General features: G+C 40.9%; 1 protein-coding gene across 2 annotated transcripts in view; it reads left to right on the forward strand.

Moving 5' to 3' along the window:
- LOC131031152 (ATP-dependent zinc metalloprotease FTSH 11, chloroplastic/mitochondrial) overlaps nucleotides 1-15980 on the forward strand; it is a 150034-nt gene that overhangs the window by 51429 nt on the left and 82625 nt on the right. For both annotated transcript variants that reach the window (XM_057962195.2, XM_057962194.2), the window contains exons 7-8: nucleotides 208-258; nucleotides 1638-1699. In XM_057962195.2, the coding sequence (XP_057818178.2) occupies nucleotides 208-258; nucleotides 1638-1699 (113 nt within the window). The remainder of the gene's footprint in view (nucleotides 1-207; nucleotides 259-1637; nucleotides 1700-15980) is intronic.

Genomic DNA, 15980 nt, shown 5'->3' on the forward strand with positions numbered 1-15980 from the left:
ACATCATTTAGACAAATAGAATTGATGATTCAAATATGGGAAAACAGGAAGGCATGCAATTTATTTTCTGCTGTGTATTGAAATAGTGTTATTTTCAAGTGGTGAAATAAGTTAGAGGCTAATATTCACCTATTTTTCTTGCTTTTTAAATGTGCTGTATTTTTGGTTGCATTGTTTAGTCAACATTTTATGTCCTTTTTTGGGCAGGGGATTCTGTTGACTGGTGCTCCTGGAACAGGAAAGACTCTTCTGGCCAAGGTGAGTAATTACCTTTTTTTAGGAATTTAATTGTTGTAAGTGCTCTTGCTACTGCATTCTGATAGGATTTTGTGTTTCAGTATAAATAGCAATCTTTATTTGTTATATTTTGTGTCATGCTCTTTGCATCTGGTCCCCAAGAATGGGATTTCTCCTGCATGAGCTATATAACCACGTAAAGTGAGTGTATAAGACAGCTAAATTTTTCTTATTATTGAATTGTTAATAATTAATTTTGTCAAGTTTCCTATCTGTGATCCAAATAATAATTAATTTTGTTAAGTGTCCTATCCGTGATCCAAAAGGAAATGGGAATGAAAATAACTTTACAACCAATCATTATGGTATATACTGTTAAAGTAGAGTTGTAATATGCCTGAGCTATTTGCAGACATGATATTGACAAAAGTAGGAGATGGTAACAAATTCCTTGATATGAACTTTACATATGAAACAACATATCTGCAAAGCCTGTGACAATGGCACAAAAGCAATGGGCCAGAATTCAAATTCCTTAATATTTTTTCGTCAGAATTAATTTTGGGCCATATCTTACTGTAACAGTTGATTTTATTACAAAAGTGAACATGCCACATTTCTGATGCTTGAGGCACTAATGATATATCTTATTATGCCTCAAAGTGTTGAGATTGAGTTACTATGCGATCTGGATTTTACTTCAGTTCAAAAAAAAAGAATATACAGATGTTTTGAAGGCCGAATAGATGTTTCTGAGTAAATTGTGCTCTTTTACATGTCTTACACTTTGACTACTTCTGTAGCAATGTTTATGGGCAGATAATAAAACACCAAGGTAGGTATCATTTTTCTTGATTGTATTTTCTCCTAGAACTCAGGTCAGGCCTCTCTGTTTCTGGTTATGATAGGAATAGTTTTTAATCTACATTTGCTTCCAAGATTTATTGTGACTACTTCCAGTGATTTCATATGCATAGTAGTTTGGACGCTCATTTTATTTAGTTGTGAAGCATTACCATGCATTTTTTATGAGTGTATCTCACAACAGTGCTATTCAGGAAGGATGTTACACTATTTTTAATTTTGCGCAGGATGAATTCTATATTATCGTGCTTTTGTTAATATACAGTGATAAATGTTGGTAATTATGAAGATGATATGTATGGGAAATCTGAAATAGTATTGATGTATTTATGAATATCCCTTAGATATCATCCTTTAGATGCCTTTTATTTAAGTTTAGGGGCTGTGCACTATGTTTCATGATCTGATGATAGTTTGTTTACGGTACCAGCTATGCTGTCTATGCATGGAGTGATTGTAGTTCGCTTCTCTGATATATAGGTTGCAAACATTTGTTATATACTTATATCTGATGCTTCAATACAATGTATATGCAGGCAATTGCTGGAGAAGCTGGAGTTCCTTTTTTTTATCGTGCAGGCTCTGAATTTGAGGAAATGTACGTCGATAATCTATCGTATTTTTTACATACATTTCTTATAAGGAAAACAAGACATTTTTTTCCATTTTTGAGGGCAAACAAACATGTCTAATGGTTTTTTAGAGTTGCCTCAATTAATTATGTTAGAATGTAGTTATTTAACAGATGCAAATGTTACAAAATCATTCAATATCTTTAAACATGTTATTGTGTTTTCACTAGGTGAGTAGTACGTAAGAAGAAACATAAAGTTTGTTTAAGAAAATGCAGAGTTGTTTCTAGGGCCAACTATATAATAGAATAATGAGCTGTTGAGCTCAACCCAAAATGGGAAGCCTGTCCTTGTTGATTAATCACATGATTATTTGAATCCACAGCCTAGCACTTAATGTTTATATAATGGCACTATAAATACTGAATCTATTGATTTTGGGTAAAGAATCTGGAAAGTTCTTTGTACTTTGGATACACGATCTAGCATATATGAGAACAGACATGTCTTGGATATTTCATTACAATTAATTTGGGAGGAGACAATGGTCTGTGTGTATTCTGGGAACCATATATATATATATATATGGAACTGCTGCTACATTTTTTCAAGGAAATTCTCAAAGGTTTAGGTTTTTCTTCTAGTGTGACTTATTTGAGAGATATGTATTTTTTGTGTGTGTGTGGTGGGGTGGGGGGAGTTGGCAAAAAACATAAATATATGAAGAAAGATCAATTACATATTACAAAAAAAATATATTTCCAAATGGCCAAAGCCATCAGTAAGGAAAGAAGAGAAAAACCAAGGGTGGTTTCCACTATCATTCTTCCATAAAAGAACTTGGAGAGGCCATCTTGCTATCATGCTCGTGGAAAACATTAATCTCCTTATCCACCGAGCTAGAAAGGAGAAGACAAGCCCATTTGTAAAGGATGACCAAACTATGGAACCAGCAGATCACCTTTGAACGGAAATTCCAAAAATAAAAACAACAAGAAACATTTACTTCAACAAGAAAACACTTAGAGGGTGAAGCTTGATTATTCCTTTGAACGGAAATTCCAAAAAATAAAAACAAGAAGAAACATTTACTGAAAGAAGAAAACACTCAGAGGGTGAAGCTTGATAATTATGAAGAAGATGAAGAAATTGTGAAGATTTGTTAGGAGACAAAGACCCCCACTCTACGATTTTCCAATGATGATCATAATTAGAAGATCATTTGGGAAGGCAATTTGCAACCACATTCCATTCCCTAGGGATATGGACAAAGGAGAAGCCTCAAAGTTTGGTACAAGGTGGATAATCTACTCAGTTAAGGAAACTAGCCTCTAGGATGACATGAGTCCTTGATCTATTCCAAAAGGAAATCAGGATCATGGAATCTATTTCATAAATGACCTTTTTGTAGCCCAAGTCACAAGCTTTCTCAAGAGCCACAAGGATGGCATGAGCTTCCTGTTGACGTGTTTTTTATGACGACGTCGAACACAAAATAAAGTTGCCTAACGGTCACTTCACTCTCTCTTGATCAAAGTACGATTGTGTGCAAAGATTGCAGAAAGTTCAAACAATTGACTCCAAGGTTCCTTTATGCTACAGACGTGACTCAATTGGCAGATGTGATTTGCTGGTAATCCAAGGGGCCTTACATTTGGATCGTTCTTTCATCTCTTTGCTATGGCGTGGAACTTCATCATCAGATATGGCAATTTTATGATGCTTATGCTTTGAACGAACAAAACTGGAATGAACTGGAATTTAAAGGGGAAATGTTCAGAAACATCTAAATCTACTCCTAAGGGTAGTGATATCAACAGATAATGCTATGATGGAGGAATTTGAAATAAACCAAGCTCTGCTTCGCCAAGTTTAACTACAACTCTGCAAGAGCCGGTGCAATCTTCTGAGGATGTTGAAGGATTTTCACATTGAGAAAGTGCACTTGAATATTGAACACAGTGCAATCCAAGCAACTATCACAATCAAACTTAGCACAAATTTGGGGTCCAGGCTAACTTTACACTGCAACTTACAATCAGCTAGATGCAAAAAGTATGAACCATGGAAATTCATCAAACACCATTACATTCTCTATTGAAATCAAAGCACTTTATCTAACAACTGAGAAAATAAAATTCTACTCTAAGTGAGAAAGGTGAAACCATGCAAGTTTTGAAAAAATAACTTAAGTGGACACCATTAGAGAACAATGTTTCACTGTTATTTTCTCAAAAACTTATCGCAACAATTTCATACAAGCTCCCTCTTCTACAAATGAGGGGGGTCACCCCTTTATGTAGGCTTCCTACGTTGAGGACACATGCAAACCTTAATTAGGGTTTACCCAAGAAGATCCCCCACACATGATGCAATAAGGTGGGAATCTGCAATAAATACCCTTGATGCCCATATACAATTAATTACATTCTGCCAAAAATGGCTTCCATTTGTGCATTAAATGCACCACCTTGATCAAATTCGCTCAATGTGTAATAAATGCTCCATCATCTATTGAATACGACAGTTACATGCAAAAGATCCCCCACCACTGCATTAAGTACGATGGCTGCCATGCAATGAATTAGCCCCCACCATGGTCAAATATTCTAGCAATGAATGAGCCACTATGCCTTCACGCGACGCTCCATTGACTCAACATGCACTGACCCGATTGCCACTTGGCGAGAAACCCCTGGAGAGAGAAAATTTCAGGAGAGAAAATAAATTGATTCATGAATAATTGTCTTGATGTTTTTCGAACTTTCCTTGCTTTGGAAGAGGTTTTTAATGATTTTCCACCATCTCCTATTTTTTAGGAACTTTCTTAAAACTTAGGACCCGGGTCCACGAGAGAGGGAATTCTCTCAGGAGTCCAAATATGCAAAAAATTTCGAATTCCGACAAGATTTGGTGTCTAAAAATGGAAATTGTAAAATTTTTTCCGAGGAAATTTCTGCTTTTCATTCCATTCCTGACCCCTGGATCTTCATGCCTTCGAAGATTTCTTGAATTTTCAAACTTAGGCGTGGACTTCACTTTGTGAAGGAATCCTAGATGAGTTCATTTTGGCGCCCCTTTACTTGTTATGAGCTTCCTATTGCCTTCGAGAGGGAAATCTTAAATTTTCTCATTTTCCATGATATAATGAATTTGGCGCCCCTCCTGGTGTTTGGGCACTATTTCAACGTGTTTTTTATGACGACGTCGAACACAAAATAAATTTGCCTAACGGTCACTTCACTCTCTCTTGATCAAAGTACGATTGTGTGCTAAGATTGCGGGAAATTTAGACAATCGACTCCAAGGTTCCTTTATGCTATGGACGTGACTCAGTTGGCTGATGTGATTTGCTGGTAATCCAAGTGGCCTTACATTTGGATTGTTCTTTCATATCTTTGCTGTGGTGTGGAACTTCATCATCGGATATGGCAATTTTATGATGCTTATGCTTTGAACGAACTCAACTAGAATGAACTGGAATTTAAAGGGGAAAGGGTTAGAAAGATCTAAATCTACTCCCAAGGGCAGTGATATCAACAAACAATGCTCTGATGGACGAATTCCAAATAAACCAAGCTCTGCTTTGCGGCTTCGCCAAGTTTAACTACAACTTTGCAAGAACCGGTGCAATCTTTTGAGGATGTTGAAAGATTTTCACATTGAGAAAGTGCACTTGAATACCCAACACGACGCAATCTAAGCAACTATCACAATCGAACTTAGCACAAATTTGGGGTTTAGGCTAACTTTACATTGCAACTTACAATCAGCAAGATGCAAAAAGTATGAACCATGGAAATTCGTCAAACACCATTACATTCTCTATTGAAATCAAAGCACTTTATCTAACAATTGAGAAAATAAAATTCTACTCTAAGTGAGGAAGGTGAAACCATGCAAGTTTTGAAAAAATAACTTAAGTGGACATCATTAGAGAACAATGTTTCGTTGTTATTTTCTCAAAAACTTATCGCAACAATTTCATACAAAGCTCCCTCTTCTACAAATGAGGGGGGTCACCCCTTTATGTAGGCTTCATACGTTGAGGACACATTCAAACCCTAATTAGGGTTTTCGCAAAAAGATCCCCCACACATGATGCAACAAGGTGGGAATCTGCAATAAATACCCATGATGCCCATATACAATTAATTACATTCTGCCAAAAATGGCGTCTATTTGTGCATTAAATGCACCTCTTTGATCAAATTCGCCCAATGTGTAATAAATGCTCCATTCTCTCCTGAATACGACAATTACATGCAAAAGATCCTCCACCACTGCATTAAGTAGGACGACTGCCATGCAATGAATTAGCCCCCACCATGGTCAAATATTACAGCAATGAATGCGCCACTATGCCTTCACGCGACGACTGCATACAAAAAGATGCTCCATTGACCGATTGCTACATGGTGAGAAACCCCTGGAGAGAGAAAACTCCAGGAGAGAAAAAAAATTGTTCCATGAAGATTTTTTTTGAACTTTTCTTGCTCTGGAAGAGATTTTTAATGATTTTCCACCATCTCCTATTTTTTAGGAACTTTCCTAAAATTTAGGACCTGGGTCCAGGAGAGAGAGTTCTCTTCGGAGTCCAAATCTGCAAAAAAATCCGAATTCCGACGAGATTTGGTGTCTAAAAATGGAAATTTTAAAATTTTTTCCGAGGGGATTTCTGCTTTTCATTCCATTCCTGATCCCTGGATCTTCATGCCCTAGAAGATTTCCTGAAATTTCAAACTTAGTCGTGGAATTCACTTTGTGAAGGAATCCTTGATGAGTTCATTTTGGCGCCCCTTTACTTGTTATGAGTTTCCAATTGCCTTTGAGGTGGAAATCTCAAATTTCCTCATTTTCCATGATATAATGAATTTGGCGCCCCTCGTGGTGTTTGGGCGTTATTTCAACCTGAGTCGGAATTCACAATTCCTTCTATTTTCTACGTTGACCTTTCTTTGGCACCATGCAAATGTCTTGGGTGGATTTTTGAATTGGAGGAGGAATTTTAATGTTTTTTGAAGATTTCCTTGAGCACCTCCATTTGGCGCTACCCCTTAGACTAGGGCGCATTTTTGCATAGAGGAAGGAATTTTAACTTTCCGTAGTTTTCCATGACAACTCCACTTTGGTGCCCTTCTTCACACTAGGGTGCTATTTTGGTGTTGGCAAGGAATTCATAGATTTTTCATTTTCCACGCCTTGCTCTCTTTGGCTCCCTTTGACTTGTCTTGGTCGGAGTTTTGCTTTGGTCATGGGAGTTTGACTTCGTTGAGCATTTTCCATGAGCAATGGATTTTAGCCCCCCATATCTTTGTTTGGGCGGAATTTCGCAAGTGTTGAGGAATTTCACATGTTTTGATTTCTCCATGTCTTTGCTAGTTTGGCACCCCCATCGAACTTTAGGCGCTACTTTGACTTGAGCTTGGAATTTCACTATCCTTTCATCTTCCATGTCTTCATGTATTTGGCACCCCCTCCTCATGCTTGGGTGCAAATTTGCCTAAGTCATGGAATACACTTTTTGCTCATTTTCCAGGACTCCTTGGATTTGGCGCTTGGATTCATCATTGGGTGCAATATTAACTTGAAGATGGAATTTGGACTTCATTGTGTTTTCCATGACTTGTTGATTCTGGGACCCCTCGTGTTTGGGCGCAATTTCCCCCTCGGCGTGGAATTCACAATTCTTTGACTTTTGCATGAGCACTCTATTTTGGCGCTCTGATTATGTCTTGGGCGCCAAAACTCAGTGAAGAAGGAATTTTGATCTTTCATTGTCCAGACTTAGTCAATTTGGATGCTTTCAGACTTAGGATGCCACCTTAGGGAATTTGAAGAATTCTTCCATGCCTTGGGAGGTGTTGACACCTTCCATTCTTGGATTGATTCCCACACAACCAAATTTCGATTAACCTTGCCTGCTTTTGAATTTACGGATTTAGATGAATCTTCAGAAATGCTTAGTCTTCAGTGTTTGCCTGCAAGGACCTATTACAAATGAACTTTCCAAGAATAGAAATTTTTCAAAGTGTCAGAGTTAGAGCCCAAAACAGGACGCAAGATGACCTACTATAGATAGAAACTTACTAAAAGTATTAAGTTTTTTTTTTGGCAAAATGAAGACATTTTTAGGATGCAGTAAAATCTCTAAAAAATAGGAACTAAAAAATAGAAAGTTGCTCCGATTTCGATCAAATTTTATTGGGAGGTTCCTCGAAGGGTTCTGATTCCAGTTCTACGTTCAGTTTTTCCAAAACCCTAAAAGAAACCCCTGAAATTTAGGACTGAAGGCAAAACCCTAAAATTGACAAAACTAGCCCTAGACTTAACCAAAATTGCTCAAACGAGCTGCAGGTTTGATGAAACTGACCCCAAAACACTTGCAAAGCGAGGAGACTGCCATGAAAAAACCTGACAAACCAAAGCCAAAAGACTAAGAGGACCTAAAAAGTAGGGGGCCCCCATTTGCAATGGGGCGATGTGTGAAAACGTCACAACACTTCCATTTGATTGTTGATGCCTCCCCCATAGCAAAAGGGAAAAGGAAATGGACTACCCCATGACCACCATGAGCAATCCTTCCAATCCCAACAATGTGTAACGTCTCCATTATTAGCAATATTGTTTGACGTGCTTTTAGCTAGTTTTGTTTTCTTGTAAGCTCTATGTGTGCTAGGGAGAACTCCAAACTTCTTGTTGGATGTAGGCCCGGTCCATTATTTTTGGGTTTTTATATGTGGCATCGAGCTGAGTTGATGTTATAGATCACTATGATGCTTTTGAAAGTGTTATCTGCCACTGCCTCGATCTTAAAATACAACACTTGTAAAGTAACAGCAGCAAGTCTTTAATTTCTGCTTTTATCTTGTGTGAAGGGAATACACAGGGGAGTGCTGCATTAAATTGTTTGATTAATGATTAATGGGCAGCAATTCCCAAACATGCAATTAAAACTCTGTGTTACTGGGTCCCTCCCCCTGACCCTCCGTGTCTCGCTTTGGTTCATACCGGGTTTAGATTTGGGTTTGGTTCAAACAAATCCTGAACGAAAATTGAAACATCTTGAAACAGTTTCTCGGAGACTGCAACACACCTGGGGTATTTTAACATTCTTTTTATGTTTTGCTGAGCGCGGGGAATTCGTCAATGCTTTTGCTCGCTGCTCAATCCATATGCCTGGTTCAGACCATGAACATGATTGTCGAGGAATGTCTCTTGGCCCTATCAATTTTGAACTCTAATGTTTTAGATTTAATACATCTATATTAAAATTTTAATATTTTTATTTTTAGTTTAATATGATGTTTAATATTAATATTTAATATTTTTAGTTTAATATGATGTTTAATATTTAATGTTTTCGATTAAGGTAAAAACAGGTTTTGAGGGGACCTGAAACCCCTTACAAAAGAGAACCAGGGACTGGAACCCAACAGATAAGGCTGCCCAAATAGATAGACATAAAACACTAGCAACCCTGACCAACACAAGAAGAAGGATAGCAAGATACTATCCCAAATATAGGCACCCTGAACGAGGGGGGACGAGGGTTTTAGCTGGCTCCCTCAACTCGAAAAGAACAAACAACACATTACTTCTTCCCTTTATGGGAACGAAGGGTCATATCAAAAGTTTTAATTTAAGGCAATTAGGTGTTAATTTGATCAATTTGAATATAATCAGACTGTGTATAAATAATGACAGCAATAAAACACAAGAAACAAGAACAGTAACAGCAATAAACACAAGACACCAATACCCTGGGAAAACCTCCCTCCTGGAGGTGAAAAAACCAGCCTCAAACTTTAAGATGTATTATATCAATGGTAGGCAATTACAATATAACTGACTTATCTCTGATTGCTGTTCTAACAGCAAGTTGCCATAATGATAGATGATGCAGCCTGAAACAGAATCTTGACAACTTGATAAGCCCTTGGAGTTCGCCAAAATGCAGACCAACAGAAGGTGTCTTTAACAGCCTGAACCAGAATCTTGTCAAGTTGATAAACCCTTGGAGTTTGCCAAAATGCAGACCAGCAGATTCGCTAAGGATAGCAGAAATAGATCGCATAAAATGGAAGAGCAGAGCAGATCGCTATATGCAAAATGTGATTATTGTGTTTCTTCATCTTGAAGTTGTTATGTATATATACCCTTCTTTGGCGGTGGATCACCTTAGGTCGGCTTGCACTAATATTAATTATTGTTAATTAATATTTACCACGTTGGACGTTGGTCCAGTCCAATCCCTTTAGCGTGTTACACTTTAGGGCCCAACCCTATTACATATGAATTGCCTTTCACACACCACATTTGGGTCTAGCCCAATAATAGGCACATTGACAATAATACATGCATATTTGATTTTACATAATCCGAACTTAGCTAATATTTTCAACAAAACAGTCGGAGATTTAGATTTTTTCCTTTTCACCGATATCCACCCTTCTTCCACCTTCGCAGCGGAATCCATCCAAGAAGTCGGGTGCAAAGGACCCGAGAAAGAGTGATCCAAGCCCAAACAACCAGCATCCGAAGAGCCAGCAGTATCAACTTCCTCCTTGTCACAAGAAGGACAACTTCATCAGAAGAACCACCAGCTTGCAATCCACAAGCCCCAGTAGCCACCAAAGGCCGTGAAGAATCAAAGCCACCCTCCCTAGAAGAAGCCACCCCGTCCGCCAGAGGAGCCACAGTAGCAGCCAAGCTAGCCTGAGCAACCACCTGGGAGAAACTTCGGCGTGAAGAGTTCTTCCCAACAACATAATGCTGATCTGAAGCACCGTTCCACCAAGACACATAACGTTTCTTTGTAACACCAAGGTCACATTTAGCAGCCACATGACTTGTTTTAAAGCACTTTCTACACCTGAAGGGAATCCCTTCATAGTCCAAAGGTTGAATCCAATGGTCCTTAGAAGACTTAAGCTTGATCTCTGCAGGCAAACCCTTAGACACATCAATGTCCACAAATATGCGAGCATAGGTAGAATGACGAATATTAAAAGAATCAGCGTCGAACATCAGAAAGTCCCCGAGAGCCTCACCCACTTCCTCCAGAAGAGAATCCACCCAAAGATGAAGTAGAAGGTTAGGGAGCCTAACCCAAATAGGAATCTTGGTGAAAGTTTTAGAAGAGGGATTGAAATCTTTGTGCCAAAGCTTAACCATTAACATAAAACAGTCATCCTAGCTGAAGAAGTGATCACATAGAATACAGTTTTTGTCCACCTCATTTTCAAATTTTGCTATAAAAAACCCTTTAGCCAAAGGGAAAATATGAACTGTAGCAGATAGAATGGGCTCCCAGTGCTTGGATATCCATGCATGAAGATCAGGGAGACTGGGCCAAAAACCCCTAAATTTGCAAATAATACCATGAGCAGCAAAAACAGAGGCAGCATGATCAATCTTAGCCTCAGTATCCTCCTCCAAGGAAATGGCAATGGACCTACAGACAGAAAAAGGTTCAGCCACAGGGGCAAACTTCTTCTTCATCCCAGTATTGGCGGAAGAACCCAGACCCCCCAAACCACCCTCCTTGGCACGAACAAAAGCCCCCGCAGATCCCCCTTTCGCAGCAGGGGAGCGAGCGGGAGCCATTGGCAAGATAGCCGCAGCACCAGGAGAACGAGTGGGAGGCAAGATGACATCGACAACGACAGGGGAGTGAGCGGGACGGCCGCAACACCAGAAGAATGAGCGGGAGGCAGGACGACATCGACAGCCTGCATTAGGGCATTGACAAACGACGACGACATCGTAAGAAAACTCTAATAATATTTAATTTTATTTATGAAGATAATATTTATATTATTATACTATATTATAATATTCATTCGTGGCAAGTGAAATCGTGATTTTTAATAATTTTAATAAAACGAATTAAAACAAGCTTAGTGAGAATAGGAATATTATGAACATTAGTTAAAGTTATTAATAATTATTAATTAATTTTAATTAATTTGAAAATATTAATACAAATATAAATTTTGTGAATACTATTATTAATAAAAGCTATAATTATATTAATATTGATATTAATACATATTATATTTATATTTCAATCATATTAATGTATTTTAATTTGTTATTTTTATTTATATAAATAGATATTGGGTATAATTGTTATAATTTATTTTAATTATATTTACTAAAATAATCATCTATATATATATATAGGAATCCAACCCCCAAATTTTTTTTGGCTGAACCTGCGAACCGAACCTGCAAACCTGAACCCGAGCCCAAGCTGGAACCGGCAACCTAGTAAAAACTAAACAACATAATTATTTTGGCCAGCGATTTGCCTTAAACCAAACAGCGTTTGGGTTGAGAGGGTGCTTCCCTTGCAAAGGGTGGGATGCTAATCAAGGGTGTGATCATTCACTCCACTATTCAGGATATATAAATGAGATCAATTCATTTGTATAACCAGCAAGTGAAAATTAGAAAACAAAAAGGGAAACTAAGATATGATGCATAAATAATATCGTCCTCAGCAATCATACTATTTTGAGATAAGTTTGAGTATAATATTAGATTATGAATTAATAGATATACAGATGTGCTTTGCAGAAATCAAGTGATTGCTATTTGTAAGTAATTTTATTGCATTTCCTCTCCTTAATCAAGTATGCCATCCTTAGAGGAATGGATTAGATCTTGCTATGCTCGTGGTCCGGGAGGCGAATGAGTGCTCCTAGGCTTGTTGAGGAAGGTAGTCGTTATGCATCTTATCAAGCATGCCACCTCGAGATGGATGGATTGGAGATCCTGCCATGCTTGTGGGTTGGGAGGCGAATGAGTGCTTTTGAGCTTGATCAAGGAGGATGGCTAGCCTCCAAGGTGGACTGAGGGATGGAGTGGACCCAAGATGCTGCCATGTTCATTGGTTGGGAGGTGAATTAGTGCTCTTGGGCTTGGGGGTCTTCTCAACTACACCACCCCAAGATGGACGTATGGGGAATTCTCCCATGCTCTCACAATACAAGTACAACCATCCTTGAGATTACAGTTTGCAAACATTTCCAACGGATTCATAATATGGTTAATATTAGAATATGCCTTGGAGCCTCGGAATAATTATTATTTTTTGATCGGTAATATAGATATTTTATTAATATTTTAAACTAGTTAAAAGACAGATTCAGCATCTCCAGCAGAAACCCTAGCTACCATACCACCTATACCAAAGGACTGTACAGACAGAAAGTCTTCCGCCACCCAGCCTGCCTACTAGAAACATGAATATACCATGATGCCATTACAGTATACGGTTTTCATATACAAAATTCCAGAGCCACTACCATATATTGTTGTTGCAGTTTGGAGTTTGACATCAATGCCAAAGGGGGAGATTGTTAGATAGTTTGTCATTGATGTCACTCAAAGCATTTCATGTTCAATTACAAAACACACAATTTCAGCCTTGCCTAATATATCTTTAATCATTCTGTGAAATGGATTGATCACATACAGTGATTTCTGAAGCTTTTCTTAAATTTGCAGATCTTGTATTGATCCAATAGCTGCGTTTTTCAGAACAATGTTATAATGGAACAAACATTAAGAAAAAATGACAATGTATAGTTGTTTGCCCTCTCGAGTGAATAACTTAAGACATAAAGGACATAATGCAGAACAATGCCGTAAATATCAGACGAAGTGTATCAGATGTTCTATTCATAATAAGTTTATTTTACAAGTTACATTCCGGAGTATAAAAGGGTAACGAGGGGGTGCGAGCGCCAACCATCGCACCGCAACTTCCACCCCTCGGTTGCCAACTAACCAAAACAATTACACATAATTAACTAATGTTATTCCCGTGTACAATAATGCCGCCAACATCATCCCCCCCCAAAAGAAAAGTCGTCTCTAGGCGACTTACAAAAAATGGAGATAATGCAACCTATACAAGATATCTGAAAGATTAGGGAGGGGGCTGAGAAAGCGTCCCTGAAGTAGAAGTGTGAGATGGCGGTGTCTGGGTCGCCAAGCGGGAACGAAGCTCATACACCTGCTGAGTGCGTGCAGCCACATCCCGTTCCGCTACGAGGACCTTCTCTAGAGCGGTCTTCACCGTGTGTGTTGCCTCTAGTAACTCCTCCTCTTTGGTATCCATTGCCTCCATCGCGCAGGCCAACCGTGTCTGCTCGGCTGCCAGGCGGGTCTCTACCTCGGCCTTCGCTGTCTGGATCTCAGCCGTCTCTGTGCGGGCCACCTCTAGCTGTGCCAACAACTGCGCCCTCTCGGCTGCCCATGAGGCCTGCTGACTAGCCACCTCTCTCTCCAACGCTACTCGGGAAGCCTCCCTGACTGCAGACTCCTGTTGTGTATGCCTCAATGTATAATAGGCATCCCGGTAGACCTGCTCGATCTCGCGGACAACTGCCGTCACCCGACTCTCCACAACGGGCTGACGCAGCCTCCAAGCCTGGAGCATCTCCTCTGTCTCCGTAGTCGGCCACCCCTGAGACTCAAAGCAAGTAGCAAAGGCTGGCGGGCAGCCCACCCGCATAAACTGTAGGACATGCTCTAGCTCCACCACCACCTGCTGCAATGCTTGCGTCTGGGCGGCGGCCACTATCCGCCTACCCCTCGTTACCATATCAGCCATGTCAGCGAGATAAGTCTCAACATCCTCCCCCGTCTATGCCGAAGACTGGGAAATCCCTGGTGGAACGGTCACTACTGTATCCTACTGTGAAGGTACCGCCTCCGCCATCGAAGGTGCACCATCTCCTGGTGCCTGCCCAGAGGCGACCTCCCCTGCCTCGTGCCCAACTGTGAGTCCATGTGCCTCCCTTGATGAGTCATCCAAGTGGACTACCTCCGCTCCAGTCTCTCGACACGGTGAGAATACAACAGCTCCCTCCTGCTGTGCCAGTGTCATCTGAAACCGCTGTGTGAGCCAGCTCTGCATAGCCTCGAGGTCAGCACGCATCTCTATGACCGGGGGATGGGTCGCTGTCGTCGGCTCCTCCAACAACGAAGCAGAAATAGTCACCACAGTGTCACTACCCACGACCTCCAACCGCACGTGAGGCTCAGTATCCTCCACCTCCGTCGGCCCCTGCTCGACCACTACCTGGTGTGGTGACTCCTCCGTCCCTGACTCTGCCATGTCCTCGGTAAGTGTCATTGTGGTTGGGCCCGACGGTGCTCCTTGTTGCTCGTGCTGGAGGGGACCAAGTGTAACAGGCGTATGGCTCTGCCCGAAGGCCGGAATACAGGTGCCGCCTACTCCAGATGCTGGCGCAGTCGTGCCCATCGGTAACAGAGGTGGGGCAAACCAGACTCGTACAGGCTCCTCCGTTGCCTGACTGCTATCGTCCTCCTCATCTTCCTCCTCCGAATCCTCCGTGCTGCTAGACTCCCTCCCGCTGTCAGGCTCCCCTGAGGCTGAGGCCCTATCCACTGCTCGTTTCCGCTTCGCGGAAGAGTGTCCAATGTCCAAGTGCCTCCAATACATTATTGGAGGCTCTCCCGTTGCCAACGGACCCTGTGGCCATACCTCCAACTCGTCCTCCGGCACTACTTCCCGCGTGGCCTCCAGGAATAGCCCTATAGCATAATGAGGCATATAGAATGTGCGATGCTGGAGCGTCAGAAACTCATACATACGCTCTGCCAGTAACGCTGCCCAGTCATATACGATGCCATTCATCAGCCCATTCATCAGCATAATCTGAGGGAGGGCAATGTCCGACGCCCTGCCCGACCCTGTCAATCTGCTCTTAATAACATCCATGATGCACCTCCAGTGGCCCTCCGCAACAAAAGTCTTACGGATTCCGCGACTCTTCGTGGCTCTAGCCACGCTGTCCAACTCCGCTGTGGTCAAATTCCGGGAGACTAATTTAATCCACCGCTCCTTCTCCTCCTGTGTCATCTTCTTGGCCTTCAAGTCTATTTTCTTGCCCTGGCTGCCCGGAATGCCAAATACCCTCGTGAAATCCTTTGCTTTGAAGGATATAGTGACATCCCTTCAGAGATATTCAAACGTGCTGGTGCATGTATGCCTGTCGAAGGTGTCCACCATGAAGTGTAGGGCCCCCTCGTACTCCCGGATAGGGAACACGGGCATCCGAATAGCCCACTCTACTTGTGCTTTTCGGAGGTTTTGCTTTACCAGGTCATTATCAGGGGTGTCCTGCCACCATTTTCGGCATTCGAATCCATTCAGGCCCTCGAAAGTAACATTCTGTGGTGTCACTGTGTTTTTCGCACTTGCAGCGGCCTGTGGTGCTTTCTGTTTTTGTTTTTGCCGGGCGCTGGCATCCATGGTGCCGCCTG

The sequence above is a fragment of the Cryptomeria japonica genome, chromosome 7 (genome assembly GCF_030272615.1).
Source record: "Cryptomeria japonica chromosome 7, Sugi_1.0, whole genome shotgun sequence".
NCBI lineage: Eukaryota > Viridiplantae > Streptophyta > Pinopsida > Cupressales > Cupressaceae > Cryptomeria > Cryptomeria japonica.